Consider the following 17,344-nt stretch of genomic DNA (forward strand, 5'->3'; position numbering starts at 1 on the left):
CTTTCAGACCAAACTGTTCCTGTTTTTTTTTTTTTTAAATCTGCAACTATGTGAATGGTTTTTGCAATTCAGCCTTTATAAAAAAAAATGATCAACCAGCAGAATCGCAGCAGCTCTAAACTCAACAAAAACCAGCTTCACAGCAGTTGATGGGACCTCAAAAATGAAACTAAAATGAAAGAGCAAAAAAAAAAAAAAGCATAAAAAGAAAAAAGGTTAAGACTTTAAACCCTACAAAATGTATGTGTTGCTTGGCAATTGTATGTTCAAAAAGTGTAATCAGGAAAAACTGAGCTTGTGACACAATCACTGCTTTTCTTTGTTGCATAGACGGTAAAATGTTCAAGTTTGAAGAAAAAAAAAACACTTGGAAAAAGATCTATTTTTGTACAAAGGTCATTTTATCCCCTGCTTATGTACTCTGTTCTTTCCCTTTTCTTCTGTGGGCTGTTGTATACATTGTGGAACATTTTTCAATTTTCAGATTGGAAATGAGAGGAATAGCCGGCTTTGGCACTTTTGGTAACCGTGTCGCCTTTACTTTGCCATTTTCAACCCCGTCGATGCAAGATGGGCAATGTCTTCTTACATTATATATTTTTTTGTGTCTGTTTTAAGGAGATGGAATTTTTTTGTCATCTGTTCTTTGTGGGTTGTTCTCTGATGTTCTTTCATGGACAGAAAAAAAAAAAAAGGTTATTAAAAACATAACGTGAGCTTGACCGACTCCGGCTGATTCTGGGTAATGTTGAAGTTTTTTTTTTTTCCCGCTTTTTGATTTTTTCAAGACTTGTGAAACAACGTGAAACATACAAAAAACTGCTTTTATTAATAATTTGCAGGTTGTAGCTGTCGAACGCAAACATGTACTTCACAAAAATCCAGGTTAACTACAGAGGACAGGTGCTGACGGCTTTGTGCGCACAACTATGAGCTAATCAAGCAAAAGTCAACTTAAAAAAAAACAAAACAAAGAGCGTTAATAATCAAATCACAGTGCGTGGCAATGTAATATGTACAAATCCTAAGAACTGCATTTGGTCAGTGTTGTAAAATGTTAAAATGGATTAGTTTAAAAGCAGGGTCTCGTTCTAAACTTGTTGCGTCACATCTTCTTGCCCTAGTGATCAGCACAGAACTTACAAAATTGGAAAAATATCTTGTTATGGCACACAGCGCTTCCTTGAGATGTGACATTGGAGAGAATGTTTTTTTTTTTTTTTTTTTATAGTAACAGTGGTACCACATGAACAACAACAGAGTTAGTTTTTTTCCCTTAATCCTAAGACTTGATGCATTTCTGACGGTACTACACAATCACAGAGGCAAATTAAATGACAAACGGCGGCGTACAAAAAGCCAAATAACCATTACATTTATCGTACGAGACCAGAAGTGTGCGTGTGGGAGCTGGTGGGAACCAGTGTTGAAGAATACTGAAGCACCAGAACGTCGAATAACAGAAGTCACCAAATCCGGCACGTTAACAGACAAGATGGGAAATCTCGGACGTGACAACGGCAAACGCATCCGCTGCAGAACTGATGCTGCTGATACTGTTTGTGGCTGATGTCTCATTTGGTTGTCCTTGCTGTATTTCATTACCTCAAAGCCCTCTGCATCCAGCAGGAGCTCTTAGGGGGAAAAAAACAAAGAAGTTCTCTTTTCTTGTAACAAAAAAAAAAAAAAAAATGGGCGAGGGAGGATAATGGTAAAAAGAAGAAATAAGAATGGTTCAAAAGATCCACAAGGGCTTAGCAGTCGCTTTTCCATAGCTTGATGGTTTTGTCATTTTCTAAAGCCGCAGATGCGATGATGTTCTCTGTTGGGTGGCAGGCGGTGGAAATGACGACATCTGAAAAGAAGAGACCAGGAGGGAAATTGAAACGGTGCTAAAAACAGCAGGTGATGATTTTATAAACATGTTACTCCTCTGTCCAGTGCTGGATCTTCAACTCAGTAGAAGTAATAGATGGTGTGTTTCCTGTTACCTGTGTGGCCCTGGAGTTTCTGCACGATCTCCTTCGTCTGCAGGTTCCAGATGTAAACCATGTTGTCCTCTGAGCCCGACACGATCCACTGCAAAAAATAAATAAATAAATAAAAAGCAGCAAGAGCAGCCGCTTAACTTCACGTGCGAGTTTGATCTTTATTTATTAGACGTTATTAAAACAAACCCAAAAGAATAAAAATCCTGTGCGTTATATTAAAATTCAGCTGTCAACAGTTATGCTCAGCAACAGGAGCTCTCACCTTTCCACCGGTGACAGAGAAATTTGCAAATATGCAGTACTTCTCATTTTTGTGACCAGTGTACGTTTTCAAGCACTGAAACGCAGAAAGAACAAAGGAACGTCACATATTTGAATTACACTGTCAAAAATCAGCAGAGCTTCACTAGGACACGGACCCAAAGGTAAACTAGTTAGAAATGGTCAAATGAAATTACCTTTCCTTTGCTGTAGTCCCACAGCTTCAACGTGCTGAAAAATAACCATATTTGATATTGTGAACTTATTCATGAACATTTAAATACTACAACGACTAAAGAGGAGGAAAACTTAGTGTGCTACCGCCCTCTGCTGGTGATAATATATGAAAACATAGCACATGCTCAGCAGACTGAGCAATGTCTTCCTGCACTTTATACTCACTTATCCAATGTGGCAGCCAAGATGTACTTCCCGTTTGGGGAAAACTTCACAAATGACACAGGCGGGTTGTCATCGTCTAACATTAACAAGAGAACAGTCAGCACACAAACAGTGGTAAAGGCTTTTTTAAACACAAACTGCAGCACACAATTATGTTCTGCAACAAGTAAAATATACGAATAAGAATGTCAGGAAGGTTGAAGATCGGACTGGAAACGCTCTGTATACTGGTTAATCTTACCTATGAGTGTCTTTAAACACTGCCCTGATGCCGTGTCCCAGATTCGGCTGTAAACGTTTTAAAAAAGGATTGTTATTAAGATATTTCATTGTTTGGGAACATGCAGCTGGCCTCAGAATGCACCAGTAGAGATACAAGTGAGCCACATCAGCTCACACACTATCAGTCGCACCATGTCTTTCCCAGTACATTTACAAAGTGTTTGCAAACATGAGGCGGCAGTAAAAGAAAAAAGTGTCAAACATGTTTTCTTTCTTGGAAGGTAGAGTATTGGCTCTAGCACAGTTCCTTCTTACATAGAGCTGAACTTGTGTAGCCGGGGTGGGGGGTAAATTACAGTAAATACTAATGGTAATGGCAATAATAACGATACTGAGAGGGTGTGTTCTCACCAAAGGCCATCATAGCTACTGGACACGATCAGGGAGCCGTCCCGGTTGAAGTGCACCTGCAAGTCGACACAGATCATCACATTTCTGTTGTCATGGTAAAGGAGATGATTTGTCTAATATAAAGAATTAAAGTGAAACAACAAACTTACAGCAGACACGGGGTCAGAATGAGCTGGCAAGGTTTTCAAACATTTCCCGGTCTTCACGTCCCATATCCTCACGCTCTCGTCAAACTTGAAGCAAAAAAAACACACAAACAGTCGTCAGAGTTCACTTGAATTTTTCCAAAACCACAAAGAGAATTGTGTCATTGTTTAGGTGATAGTGTAACATCTGGTTTCTATTTGCCATTTTGCGCCAAAGGCTTCGCACTCACCGATCCTGACACGATAAGGTTGGACTGGGGGTTGAAGTTGCAACAGAAGACGTAGTTGCTGTGACCTTTCAGAGTTTTTAGGCATTTTCCCTGAATAAGAGAAAAACGTATAAAATGTCAAATAATCAACAGCACAACCAGTATCAGACCTTTTTCACCAGCTAGTTCTCAGGGGAAGCAACTGCTGCGTAATCATGATAACATTTTTAATAGGAAGTGCAGACATGAATCTAAAGAGTGAACCAATTTCATTTTCATACTTCATAAATGTATAATGCAACAAGACACTGTGGCAGCCAGTGCTGCAGTGTAGACAGAGCCTCACCAATCACACTCTAGCCCTTCATCTGTGCTACAGCATGTTTAGTTCAACAGTCACACACAATTCTCTCAGAACACATTTTCTCTTACAGAGCTGACATCCCAGATCTTCAGCGTTTTGTCATCGGATGCCGACACCAGGAGGTTGGAGTCAGATGACCAGGCAACGTCAGATATGCCCTGCAGATCCAATAAATTATTAGCAACAGAGTAAAGGGCTGATTAAAACAACATCTGCGAGAACTATCTGAGCGTTTTTCATGAAACTATAAAGTCCAGTTACAGAGTTCAGGGAAACCTGGAGCCATATTTCCAAACATTCTTGAAATTCTAAAAAGTTCTAGAAAGGAGTGATTTAGGAAGTTTCTCAGAAGAACTAGTTTCTGCAGTTAAAGGGACAAAAGCGTTCATCTCAGTGAGGAGGTGTGGTTGACTCTGTTACTAGGGATGACACACTGTTTTAACCTGTGACTAGTTGAGGAAAAAATGTTTTGTTCTGAAACAAGAGTTGCTCGGACTTTGCAGGTCACTTTGAGTGCAAATACTTGCTGTTTACGGACATCTTATTATGTTTAATACCATTCCTTTTTAAATATAAAAGCCTTTTTGTGGCTGATGATGTATTGTATATATGTGGATTGCCACAAAACTCTCAATCTCTGTGCAAGTGTTTCACAATATAGAAATAAGAAGAAAGAAAATTATTACTATTACTATACTGATCCCTTTGGGGAAATGATTGTTTGGACAGGTGCAGTAGATGACTTTGCTACTGTGGCGTTTTAGGAGTTATGTCACCTCAACATATAGCCAGGTGTAACCAGGAATCGAACCAGTGGTTCCTATAAACCTGGTTTATAGACAACTGCTCTACCAAGTGAGATAACTGCCAACCAAGTAGAATAGGTAGACAATTAAAGCGACTTAATCACATACTAAGAAATTGTGTATAAATGAATCCTGCTTTATATAATGAATATCTCTATTAAACATATAATAATTAGCCAAATAAAAAACTGTTAAAAGAAGCTCTGTGAATACAGCTGCTGATCTCTGGCTTAGAAATCAATGGTAGATTTCTCCTGGAGAATGCTGATTTCTCTGACATGTAAAAGCATATATGGGTTTTCTAAATTGTGTTTTCAGGCAAAGAACCACAGTGGAGTGAAGAGCCGGTTAATTACTACACACAGTGATGCCTCTGAATATTTAAACCAGTCCAACTAAAACTGAAACAAAGACAACATGCCCTGCAGAAGTAAAAAAAAAAAAAAAAAAAGTTGCTTTCTACCATATATTTTTTTACAGTCAGTGATGTGAAAAAGAGTGTTTTTGTGTCATTCCTTCTCTCAAAGCAATGCCAACCCTGATATAATTGAGTCAGAGCAAAAACAGCAACAAAAAAGGCGAGAAGAAGCATCTTCTGATGCTAAAGTTAAAATCTGTGAATCACTTCTAAAGTAAACTGAATTAGATGAGAAATCAGACTAATGATCTGCTGCATGTATACACAGATCAACAGTAAACTGGTTATTAAGTGCATGCAAACTTGTTCAGTGTAAAAATGTAAATAATGAAACTGTGGCTTGTACAATCCCATCAAAAGGACAAAAACAAAAACAGACATTTCAGTAGTAAAGATAACAATCAGATGAACTCACAAGTTTATGTCCTGATATGGTTTTTTCAAACTTGCCATCATATGCTCCCCAGATTTTGATGAGTTTATCAGCAGCTATAAAGAGAGAATAGACACAGTCAGTGATGCTACAAGCAACATAAATCTGGGTTGCCTACCGTTCATTATGGCGTAATAGTGAACATTTAACAAATGAATGACTGCAGTGGCCTAGTGTTTACAGTTGCGTGACAGAGAACTTGCATGAACTGGCGAGCCATTCTCCACTGGGGCTGAATTTGACTGAGGAGACAGCTTTAGTGTGGCCAGCTAATGTGAACTTCAGGCTGTAGTTTGGCTTGGCAGGTGCAGACTGTAAACGAAAACAAACACATTTAAAACCTGACTTTTAAGAAAAAAAACAGAACCAGTAATTTCCCCAAATTCCATCCCTGGATATTTCCTGATCCAAACTGTAATGACCATACTTAAACCAACAGCACGGTGCTGCAGCTGCAATGAAGAAGAAGGAGCCTGCATGGCCTGAAATTCTTAAAGAAATCCAAACCTTGCTTTGACTGGCTGATGCCGATGGTACAACCGGGGGTTTTGTATCCGTTTCTGGTTTCTTATCTTCTGTTGCCATGGTGAAGAAGAAACTAGCATCTACTGTGCACAATCCTGGAAGACAGAAGTAACAGGTATTGATTTAAGTTAAGTGCACACTGCCACATTCAGCCAACCAACGTGGAACAACATGCAACAAACATGCACAAGACCACACCAATAGTCATAGCATTGCATAAAATATATGTAATGTGATTACACTGACTATTCAGTTGTTATAGTCTTCGTTATATTTAATGGTATAGCAATGGTCTCTACGAGATATTCATCACGAAATGATTAAACATAAATTCCCAACATTTGCATTTGCTAGCCAGGCCACTCTGACAGACTGGGCTACGGTTTTACGTTAGCTATCCCAGCTAGCTTGAGCTAGCAAACGTTAACTTGTCTCATTTAGGTTAGTTAAAGGTGCTGAACGTAAAGAGTTGATATATTCGACAAATGCTGGTCATAGTAGTCGGTGTTTAAATGTCATAAATCAGCAGAGAAATCAAACAAAGAGAGAAATTGAGTCCCTTCGTTGACAAGTTGGACTCCAAACTGAGCCTAGCATCCCACTGCAACGTTAGATGCAATATGTGTTTCAAGATCCAACATTTGTCACGATTTGGCAGAAAACGACACGAACTAAATCTCAAACTAAGCAGCTGTATACAGGAGCTGACGTTTGAAGCGGCCTCTTCGTGAAACCGTCTGCTTTGAAGTAACTAACTGGTGCTGTTGACAAATCGGCGGAGCTGCCACGGAGGGGCCCTCCATTCAAACAATGAGGACTCAGTCACAAGCAGATACTCACGGGTGTTTAACGCAGCTTCACGGTCCGACTGTTAGTCCCCCGTCAAGATTAGTGAGGGGAATGTGCGTCTATTTAATCAGACAATCATGAAAGACGCACAAATTCACTTGCTCTAGGATGTTTGCATATGCGAGAGTGAAGCTGCGAGGAGGAGAAGCGGGGAATGTGGTGCGGACGGGCCTCACTGCGCATGTGTGTGATTATCTTGAAGCTACGGAAGCTACTGAGGGACAATAAGGGTCAGAACAACAATAACGCGGTTTAGCTTTATTTACAAAAGAAATGCTTCAGTGTGCGTTTTAATGCTTGTTCTGTTAAATGCTTTCTATTAAGAAGACGCCTATCAAGAGGCTGTTTATGTACATCGATGCATTTTGCTAAACTGAGACACATCTTCCATAAGCCCAGTGATGTTTATTACTTAGGTGTAATGTGACCTGTTGCATTGCAGGTGAATATACAGCTACTAATAACAACAACAAACAGGAGAACACTTTTAACATCTGGCTTTCGTGAGATAAAAGCCAGAAAACAAACATACGCAGCAAACAGTAAAAAAAACAAATATCCTACTGTGTAGAATAGAAGGAGTGAAGGAGAAATGCCCCTTTTGGTCACAGCTCATAGTTATTCCTCTCCAGCGCATTAGATGGCGGCAGCCATGTTTAATAGTTTGCACCGGGCCCCCGGTGACACGGAGGAAGACGGACGACATGTTCCGACCCAGCAGCGGGCTGGTTTCACCGGGAGCTCTCGCAGTTTGCGAGTCGGTGTGAAGGTAAACCTGTAGAGCTAACTGGGCTTTGTTGGTTTGCCTCCTGTCCTGTGCGGCAGGAGGCAAACATGGGACACGACATTTGAAAGAAACACCAGATGAGTGAAAAGTACTGTAGCTGTAATCGAGCTGAAACACGAACGATCACTAATACGGAGCGTGGGTTGTGAGGGGATAAATTAATGTTTGCTTTGGTGGCAGAGTGCACTTTTAACTTTCTGTTAGCGTAAACTTATCACCCCACACGCCCCCTCTAGCTTTCCGCTCCTGTGGACTTAGCCTAAAAGTTTTCCCTAGAAGTTAGCGGAAGTGGTGTCCTCTCAAGTGTTGCTGGCTACATGTACAAGCCTCGGTGAGTCTTTGCTTCCTGTCCAGCTTTAATTTAACTTTTACTCAAACGTTGTCGAAGTTAAACTAGGAGACATGTCTTTAGTTTTTTTTTTTTTTTAGCAGCCATCCTTGCGGTAGGAGGCTCCCTCCTCTATCGCGCCTCTGCTGGATCTGAACTCTGTTGCGCAACGGGAGCGCGTCTGAGTCCGGATCCCACATGGATCCGTATGTTTCTGACTTCTGACTTCAACATGTCATGCTGAAGTTGATGTTTGCTGATAGAGTTATTATGGGTAATCGTATAAATGATCTTTTTCTATGTTGCTTTTTCTACTGTTGCGTATAATTTATCTTATTTGCTCCTTGGCAACTCGAAAAGTTGGCCAGATGCAGCTAACAACCATGCTTGATCTTTACAGAGGAGAGATAAACAATAGAGCCACCATTTAAAAACGGAGACAGCGTAAATATTCACTAGTTTGATGCAGATCTTATATTCTGCAGCTTCAGAGCAAAAGCCACTAATGCCATTGAAGATACGATACAAATGATAATGATGATAATGGCACCATTTGAGCGTACAGTGAATTCTATCCTCTATCATGGAGTAGAAAAAGTCTTCTAAATGAAAAGACACATTAAATACTGCTCTACCACACATTGAATTAGCGGATCATACTCCTACCGACCGACTAGTCCCACTAGTTTCCAGCAGCCACCAGGCGACTCTGTGGCGCAACGGTAGCGCGTCTGACTCCAGATCAGAAGGTTGCGTGTTCAAATCACGTCAGGGTCAGTGTCTCTTTATGACAACACTGTCTTTAATAACAGTTTTTAAACAACACTTTAGAAAGCAAATACAAAGTTTAACTTTTAGATTTTGAATACATTTACAAACATTTCTATAATATGCTGTCACTTACTGATTATTGAGTGTAGATTGGTGTTTATGTCAACAGGTCACAGGTGTGTGGAATGAAAACTATGTGTGGAGTGGGCCGGAGTTGCCTCAGAACCTTTGATGACCCGAGAGACAAGAACGACAAAATTCACACAAGATAACTGAAAACAGCGAGGAGCTGTGTGTATTTGTCTTCTGGTGTCCTCATCATGTCAGCAGACACGGCCCCTCCTCAGTTTGTGAATCCACCGCCTCCTGAGGTGAGCAATCCCAGCAAACCGGGTCGGAGGACCAACCAGCTGCAGTTCATGCAGAATGTAGTGATCAAATCCATGTGGCGCCACCACTTCGCTTGGCCTTTTCACCAGCCTGTTGACGCGGTCACTCTTGAGCTACCAGTGAGTATGCGTGTTGCTTGTTTGTTATTTGTTTTGTTTTGTATTTTGTGTTTAATTCTTATTTATTAGTTAGCTATTTAATTCTTCCGCTGAATCTGGAGATGCATAACTGAGCTGTAAACCTGCTGTTTGAAATCAGCTTAAATCTGGTTACAGTTAAGTACATTTACAAACAAATTAAAGTGCTATACAGGCTCCTGAAACTAGATCATTACTTCATCACTAGATCATTACACAAAACTTACTGTGCACAGCTGTCGTTGCTGAAATCAACTTTAATTGTCTTGACAGGCTAGTCACTACTTGAATAATGATTATTAATTTAAAGTATATAGTTTTATATTGATTAACATTATTTATATATTTGTTAAATGTTTTTGCTGTGGTTCCTAATTATTTAATAATTACTACTATTTATTTAATTACTATTACTATTACTACTTAAAAAGTAGATATTTGTTCGTCACATCCATTCAGTTTGAGTAGAGGCTGAAATCTCAGAACTCTTGACAAGACAACATTAATCTGACACGCTGACTCTTTTTCCTAATCAGGATTATCATACGATAATCACATCTCCAATGGATTTGGGAACCATCAAGAAACGACTAGAGAACAACTACTACTGGAGTGCAACAGAATGTATGCAAGACTTCAACACTATGTTCACCAACTGCTACATATATAACAAAGTGAGGAGCTTCATGAATGGAAATATGTGCTGCTGGTTAGCATCACACACAACTAAATCCTCACAGGTTGTCGTCTGTCTTCTAGCCTACGGATGACATAGTGCTGATGGCCCTCGCCTTAGAAAAGATTTTCTTGCAAAAAGTTGCACAGATGCCTCAGAGGGAAGTGGAGCTTTTGCCTCATGCAGCTAAAGGAAAGGGCAAGAAAGGTAGCACGCCAGGTAATGAACTGTTACTTTACGAAAGCAGTGCTAGACTTTTTCACATGACGTCTGCACCAACTAGTTAGGAGAGATAACCAAGGAAATTCAGAAATCTGTTCACAAATTCAGTGCACATTGTATAATGTGCAGCAGCCTGGTGCACATGTAGGAAGGTTGCGTCATTGGTAATTAGATGCAACCTTCTAGAGAGCGAGAGGGTTGGTTTCTCTTGTTTGCATAAAAAGACTCGTGCAAGAAAAAAATAAAATTACATACAGTTGTCCCTTTTTATTTAATTTGTGTTGATACATGTCTGCTGTACAGGTGGAGAGGATGGAAGTGTGACCACACAGTCTTCATCTGTGACACCTACAAAGGTGAGTCACTGCAGTGACTCAGTCATGTTAAAACATCTGAGAGCAGCTTAGAGAACCTGACCATACTGTGGTGTCTTTTTGTGCCAAAGAAGAAGAAAGGGCGGAAAAGGAAGAAAGACACAAACATCGATTTGTCCTCAGCAGTCATAACCAGCGTGAGTGATTTATCGGAAAGCAAGAGGAGATGTAAAAGTCCAGCCATCAGTCCTTCCAAGAGCGACTGTGACAAACAGGAGGCGCCGCGACAAGAACCCGAACGGAGACGGCTCAGCGAGCAGCTCAAGTACTGCGAGGACATCCTGAAGGAGTTGCTGTCTAAGAAGCATTCAGCCTACGCCTGGCCTTTCTACGAGCCTGTCGACGCTGTAAAGCTGCAGCTGCACGACTACCACGACATCATCAAACACTCCATGGACCTCAGCACTGTTAAAGTATGTAGAGTGTGTGTGTTATATGTACACATGGGAACATGTTCTGATGTCTTTGCTGAGCTTGCGTTTGAATTTTCAGAAAAAGCTGGATGGAGGAGAGTACCAAGGTGCAGCAGGTTTTGCTGCAGATATTCGGTTAATTTTTTCCAACTGCTACAAATACAACCCTCCACACTATGATGTTGTCGCCAAGGCCAAGAAACTTCAGGTGCGTATTTAAAAAAAGTTGGAAAATGCATGCACTGGTTTTCTAGGCTCAGCTCTCCATTTCACCCGGTCCTTCTTCCTCGTGTTGTTGTGTTTGCTTCAGGGAGTGTTTGAGAAAAAGTTTGCAAAGATGCACGAAGAGCCCTTGGAGTTGAATCCCCCAACAAGCTCTGTGTCTTCTAAGAGCACATGTTTCAGTGGCGGCATAACTAACGGCGGCTCGTTCTGTTTGGAGAAATCCGACTCAGCAGAGGAGCGTGCCACCCGATTCGCTGAGTTGCAAGAACAGGTGGGTTCCTGCACAGGCCTCGTGTTCTACTCTACGATCACTTGAGTCACTCTTTACTAAATACATGAAGAACAACTAAGATGACCTTTTCACAAGTGTTTGTCACCTGATTTTCTGGCTCACAAATGCACAGCAGGGAGAAACAGAAAGAAGTCAATGTGATGTTTTTTCTGACTCGGTTGCGTGGAGACCGTGTTGTTGACTGATCAAATCATATGCTGAACTGGTCCTGACCTAGAATTCCTATAAGCATTCAGTGAGACTTCCTCCTCTTCTCTGCTGGCATTGGGCATCTTCTTTTATTTCCTGTTGCTCCTAGTTTCTTCTTTTAATCTTAAGACTGGTATGAACGCCAACTTGCAGAGCCTTGAGTTTAATATTTGTGGTATTTATATAGGTATTTGTAATGTGGTGTATTTCTATTGTGCATAAAAACAGTTTCTTTATCATCGTCGTGTTTGTAAGAATCGACTTTCCCTGCTATGTGGCACCACTCTCACCCTTTCTCTTGACACCCTTCCCCAGCTTAAATCTGTTCATGAACAGCTGACTGCACTCTCTGAAGCACCCGTTATTACACCAAAGAAGAAAATAGAGTACAAGAAAGAGGACGTCAGACAAAGTAAAGCAAGTGCGACTTCCAAATGTGCTTCAAATTCCAACTCCAGGCACGTTATACATACAGTAATGGATGAAATCTACAGTTATATGAAAACATATCATCTCCGTAGAGACATATAACTGCTGTTTTGGATTCCAGGCAGCCGTGGAAGGGAAACAAAGAGTGGGAATCTGATGACGAATCTCTGCCGATGACGTTTGATGAGAAGCACCAGCTGAGCCTGGACATTAACCGGTTACCTGGCGTGAAGCTGGGTCGCGTGGTCCAGATCATTCAGACACGGGAGCCCTCAACCCGTGACTCCAACCCAGATGAGATCGAGATTGACTTTGAGACGCTGAAGCCGTCCACGCTGCGTGAGCTGGAGCAATACGTGAAGTTGTGTCTGCATAAGAAGTATAAGAAGTTTCAAAGTAAGTATGGAGCCTTTGAATCAATTCATGCTGAGGTGTCAGAGTCTTTAGCATCTAATGTGTGATGGTACCTCCTTTACTTCTTCAGAGAAAAGCAGTCAAGCTGCGTCTCATCACGTCAGCAACAACAGCTCCTCAGATTCTGCCACGAGCAGCTTCGCTGACTCCAGCTCTGAAACCAGTGACTTGTGACAAACACTCATTTTATTTATTTCTATTGTGACCAAAACTGTTTTTGAAAAATGTATGTGTTTTATTTTCTATTTGTTCTGTGTTTCACATTTGATAAATTAAACTTCCCACAGACTGATTTTTGTATTCAGTGTGGTTTTTCCTGACACTGTCTCTTTACAAATCGCAATATCCGTCGCTGCAGTTTCTTATCGCGCTATAAATCCACAACTTAGCCGGAGGCCGTACCGCTGGAGCTGAGCTTCAACCAATATCCTGTTTCTATCATGTTGTCCATACAGTTTAATTACACTGTAGGTTCTCTTCACTAACATCATAGATACTATATGTATCTATCTATTAGTTCCAGACAGTTAAAAACTCCACTGTGTCAATTACATTATGGATAAATTCAATAATTTTCAGTATGATTAATGTGTTATTTAATTTAGATTTCCTCTCTTTGCCTCTGAGGTTGTGGTATGAAAATCAACCTGCAGAACCTTGAGATAAATATGTGGAGTATCTATGTAGGTTTTTTTTAATGTGATGTGTTTATATAGAGTATAAGTTTTCTTGTTGTGGTTTTATTTCTAAGAATTCGTTTCTTTTAAGAAGAGGTTTATCCATTCCTCAACAGACATGGTAGTTTTAACTTTTGGACATATTTATCAGAGAAACGTATGCGAAACGTCTTTGTTTCTACAGAATTTTTAATTAAAGTTCCCTGATGGAACGGGTATAATATGTCCTTAACAAAGAGCTCTTTAGCAAACCAGCACCGCAGAGAAAGTAAATCCCCTTGCTTCAAACATTTTCTCCACTTTCAGGAGGCCTGCCAAGTGATCTGCACAAACTGGCACACGCCCAAAGCTGCCCAGTCCTAACAGCTGGTGCCTCCACCGGCTTACGCTCCATCGGCTCTCGGTGCTTAACTTCTTTCAACATGGGCTGCAAACACTGGAAATGTGTGGTCAGGGAGGTTTTTATGAGAAGCCTGCGGCGGTGAGGCCCTGCCTCATATTGGCAAAGGGAAGATAAGAGAATCAAGCAAGTACCCCAGCTGGATGTCTGTGGCTCAGCTGCGCCTGCAGTGCAGTCGTCGACCAGGAGGTGGCCATCATGCACCATCTTCATCTTTTTAAAGCCTAGCTCTACTCTTGTATTCAAGGAAATTCTTTGGTGTGGCTTACATAGGCGTATGGAGGAGCGAGGAAGCCCCAGCTGCATGCGCAGTGTGGGGCTCATTCATCATTTACACTTTCTTTCTCCCCAGCCCAGGTTGTGCTGTCCTTGCACTGTGCCTGTTGCAGGGAGACACAGTGTTTGTGATGAGCGTTCCCACCACCAGTACATGGATCACGCCACCCACTGGCTCCTCGAACAACCTTGGGGCATGACTGATCAGTGCCACAACTCCAGTGACAACGAGTCATATCTGCCACTTCTGGCCATCACTCACGTCACACGAGTCCAATGCTGAGACCACACACTCGCAGTTCTCCAGTTCCTTCGCATACAGAGAACCGTGTTTGCTTTGATTAATGGATCTGAGGTTTTCATTTTCTTTTCACCCCCCTCGTAGGAAAACGCTGGGGAACGAACATTAACTCAATGACTGTGGCTTCACTGTGTTACTTTGGATCAAGGTGTATGGAGTGAACTGCACATGCATGCACCTCTGTTCAGTAAATCATTTATGCTAATGTGACATATGCTGTATCAAGAATTGCAAATTGGCTCATAATAAAACACTTATCAATAAACGTAGAGCCACTTTTTTAATGGGGACAATTTGTAAGAGAATGTATGGCGCCTATTAATGTATTTTAAAAATTGCTGAGCGTGCCATTTCGCAGCACTGCACTGCATCACATCCACATACCATATACTGTATATATATGTTCACTTGTAGGAACTTGCCCGGGACCATAAGCTGAACACTCAGCAGTATCATGCCTTGCAGAAAGGCATGATGCTGTATGTTTATTCTGTATCTTCTGCCTCTTTTCTAACCTTCAGGCCACAGATCCGTCAGATGTCCCTGTACTGATATCTGTTGGTTTTCAGTGCGTGCGTGCATGGAGGAATTACAGGATGTTCCAGAAGCGTGTAGATACAACGTTTTGACCTTCACGTATCTGTCTAGACAGGATTTAAAGAGTTCACAAACTCTTTCAACAGCAGTTTTTCCAATCATACTCAGCTTTGTGTAGCGTAATGTCATTAGTTATTCGATGTTATTAGTTAATGATGTAATCTGGTGTTGAGACCAAGCTGATGAAAGCTCTCAATATATTTTTCACCTTCCTTGGTTGCATTTTTTTCCAGCTTGCTCTGGAACTGGTGTGAGCATGGCAATGTAGTTTCCTGTGGGGGGAAAAAAAAAAGCCTGCTTAAAGATTTATAAGCCATATTTTGGGCGGATGAAGCTGCTCAAAAGGTCTTTAAAGGTTAAGTGATCTCATGGCTCCATCGGCCAAATTCAAAAACCATTTAACCATGAAAGAATGCCTTGTGCAAAAGGACATTATCAACAGCCGTTCACCCAGCCCAGAGGGTTGGGAGAGTTAGGGAAGATTTGGGTAAAGCAGTAACCAGACTCCAGATCTGGCATAATATTAATTAAGTGGTGCATTAAAACATCGCTTTGACTCACAATCAAAGTCTAGGAGCTTCACTCAACTGGTTTCAAAACAAGAATCCAAGGAGGTGAAATCTCCAAACAGGTGCATCAGAGAGCAGGTGAGTGCAAAGGTGCAAAGTGTCACTAAAAATCTAGTCGATTGCAGCAAAGGGCAGTTAATCCCTCAGGGTATGAATCCTTCCTCCATGCACACTGGTGATTTTAAGACATCCCTTTGCATGATCTGCACGTAAACATCCAGATTTAAAAACATTATCTTTTACATGCGTATAATAAATAAATAAAATGAACATCAGCCTTCGCCACGCAGTCCTGTTTCATGTCTGGATATGATGTCGCCAAATGTATTACATCCCCGTGGATACGCGGAGGCGGGAAAAGGACAATGACGGCTGAGTAGAGAAGGTAATGAGACGTGACAAAGAAGGTTTAACAAGGAACAGGTGGCATATTGGTTGTTAGTGGTGAATTAAATGATTCATTGGCCAAATGAGATTATTTTATTAACAAGAGCTGACGTTGGGAAATGTGAGGGAGAGATGAGAGAGAATGGGAAAGAGAGTGTCAAATGAAAGAAATGTGAAAACTATGTCTGAACAACAGCGATGTGCAGCAGTACTAATACTGGATTTGCTGATATGTCACATGCACTCATGCAGCAGATATGGAGCAGCACTGTCGTTTCTTTGGAGTTGGGGTTTCTGGCTGGTTGATGAGTCTAAATACTTTACAGATTTGATCTCTCTGATAAAGAAACATTCGATATATGCTATTGTTGTAGTAGATGACTGTTTTGGCCCCATCGTGGTCAGTGATCACACCTGCACTTCCTGTTTTTCTTGTCTTGTTTCGGCTGGCTGAACGTTTTCAGTGGATTCCTCTGTAGACGTGACTTATTTCACATTACACTCAGTCATTTTAACCGTTGTGTATGCTTTATGATAACACTGACTACAGCAGCTTTAAAACGTGCTATCCCATTTGACACAGATGTTATTATTGTAGAAAGTTGTGTGAAGGCCAGTAGCTGATTTTACAGCCTTCTGAAAACTTGGAAAATATCTCTTATCTTTGTGTGATGTGTCTTTTGTCCGCAGCAGACATTTTAATTTGTCATAGTAGGAGAAGCACAGGTGCTACTCTAGACATTACCAAAGTGACACAGCAAGCCCTGACAGTGCGACGACGAGCCGGCGTGCACATTAGGGAAACAGCTAAATGGGATGGAAAATGGAATTTAACCATCATTAATTTTAGTATTTACACCCGCGCTTTTCCTACTGTGATAAAAGTCCTCTGAGGGAAAAGGTTCATTCTGTGGCTCACGTCTCTGTACCAAAGTGGAAACACGCGGCACAGGCTGTGGTCGTGCCAGTCCCATTTTTCAAAAGTACACATTGGAGAACATGTGGAGTGGTTAATAATGTATTTAACACGGGCACACAGATTAGTAGAGAGAATCTAAGCTTATGGTGGGTTTATTGCACGACAGGTGTAGTGGCAATTTCACATTGGGGAATCAGCAAAGTCATCCTCAATTCTGTGTCCTGTGAGAAACTGCAGCATAAAGAAGGAACGGTCAAAACTGAAGCAGCAGGGAGAAACACTTCTTCACTTTTAGCTTCTTAGCAGAGAGCTACTCCAGCAAATAAGTCAAAAACAAAACACAACATGGGATCCTGTTACGCAATGTTCCACAATGCAGCTAAATAGTATGTGCGGTTGCACCACATGACATCTGCTAATTCACACCAAATATGTGAGGGGCCACAAGCTTGGTCACATATAGTGACAACAAGCCATCACAATAGCTCCCACAGCCGCTTTGTATTTTCGTCTGATCTCACCAATTCCTTTGGA

General features: G+C 41.2%; 2 protein-coding genes and 1 non-coding gene across 9 annotated transcripts; 2 read left to right on the forward strand and 1 right to left on the reverse strand.

Annotated features, from left to right (window-relative positions):
* Nucleotides 1-1,672: 1,672 nt before the first annotated feature.
* LOC113148145 (WD repeat-containing protein 5) lies at nt 1,673-7,779 on the reverse strand. Of its 2 annotated transcripts, none has more exons than XM_026339671.1 (14): nt 7,602-7,779; nt 6,171-6,283; nt 5,867-5,975; nt 5,646-5,719; nt 4,075-4,164; nt 3,664-3,753; nt 3,437-3,520; nt 3,288-3,343; nt 2,896-2,942; nt 2,655-2,730; nt 2,450-2,483; nt 2,254-2,328; nt 1,992-2,079; nt 1,673-1,855 (listed from the first exon to the last, which is right to left on the reverse strand). In XM_026339671.1, exons 1-14 carry the CDS (start codon nt 7,741-7,743, stop codon nt 1,755-1,757), a joined length of 1,179 nt encoding a protein of 392 aa, XP_026195456.1. In that variant the 5' UTR covers nt 7,744-7,779; the 3' UTR covers nt 1,673-1,754. The 2 variants fall into 2 exon arrangements, with proteins under 2 accessions (XP_026195456.1, XP_026195457.1); XM_026339672.1 differs by lacking the exon at nt 7,602-7,779 and adding an exon at nt 7,029-7,419.
* On the forward strand, nt 7,719-12,976 carry LOC113148142 (bromodomain-containing protein 3-like). Of its 6 annotated transcripts, XM_026339665.1 has the most exons (12): nt 8,079-8,155; nt 8,254-8,426; nt 9,093-9,432; nt 9,987-10,124; nt 10,210-10,345; nt 10,652-10,704; nt 10,794-11,135; nt 11,215-11,343; nt 11,446-11,631; nt 12,157-12,299; nt 12,392-12,666; nt 12,755-12,976. In XM_026339665.1, exons 3-12 carry the CDS (start codon nt 9,244-9,246, stop codon nt 12,856-12,858), a joined length of 1,695 nt encoding a protein of 564 aa, XP_026195450.1. In that variant the 5' UTR covers nt 8,079-8,155; nt 8,254-8,426; nt 9,093-9,243; the 3' UTR covers nt 12,859-12,976. The 6 variants fall into 6 exon arrangements, with proteins under 6 accessions (XP_026195449.1, XP_026195452.1, XP_026195453.1 ...); XM_026339664.1 differs by lacking the exons at nt 8,079-8,155; nt 8,254-8,426 and adding an exon at nt 7,719-7,806; XM_026339667.1 differs by lacking the exons at nt 8,079-8,155; nt 8,254-8,426 and adding an exon at nt 7,719-7,806 and having other exon boundaries at nt 10,797-11,135.
* trnaw-cca lies at nt 8,858-8,929 on the forward strand. The gene has a single exon. It is a non-coding gene; the product is annotated as a tRNA-Trp (tRNA).
* Nucleotides 12,977-17,344: the final 4,368 nt, after the last annotated feature.

The sequence above is a fragment of the Anabas testudineus genome, chromosome 22 (genome assembly GCF_900324465.2).
Source record: "Anabas testudineus chromosome 22, fAnaTes1.2, whole genome shotgun sequence".
In the NCBI taxonomy this organism is placed as follows: domain Eukaryota; kingdom Metazoa; phylum Chordata; class Actinopteri; order Anabantiformes; family Anabantidae; genus Anabas; species Anabas testudineus.

Bases quoted from the DNA above. Each gene is read 5' to 3' on its own strand.
- LOC113148145 (XM_026339671.1), bottom strand. From the start codon at position 7,743: ATGTCGTCCGTCTTCCTCCGTGTCACCGGGGGCCCGGTGCAAACTATT. The intron at 6,284-7,601 runs GTAGGATATTTG...TCTGTCTTCCAG, and splicing joins CACTCCTTCTATTCTACACA to GATTGTGCACAGTAGATGCT. The intron at 5,976-6,170 runs GTTTGGATTTCT...TTTCGTTTACAG, and splicing joins CATCAGCCAGTCAAAGCAAG to TCTGCACCTGCCAAGCCAAA.
- LOC113148142 (XM_026339664.1), top strand. From the start codon at position 9,244: ATGTCAGCAGACACGGCCCCTCCTCAGTTTGTGAATCCACCGCCTCCT. The intron at 10,346-10,651 runs GTAATGAACTGT...TCTGCTGTACAG, and splicing joins CAAGAAAGGTAGCACGCCAG to GTGGAGAGGATGGAAGTGTG. The intron at 12,667-12,754 runs GTAAGTATGGAG...TTACTTCTTCAG, and splicing joins GAAGTATAAGAAGTTTCAAA to AGAAAAGCAGTCAAGCTGCG.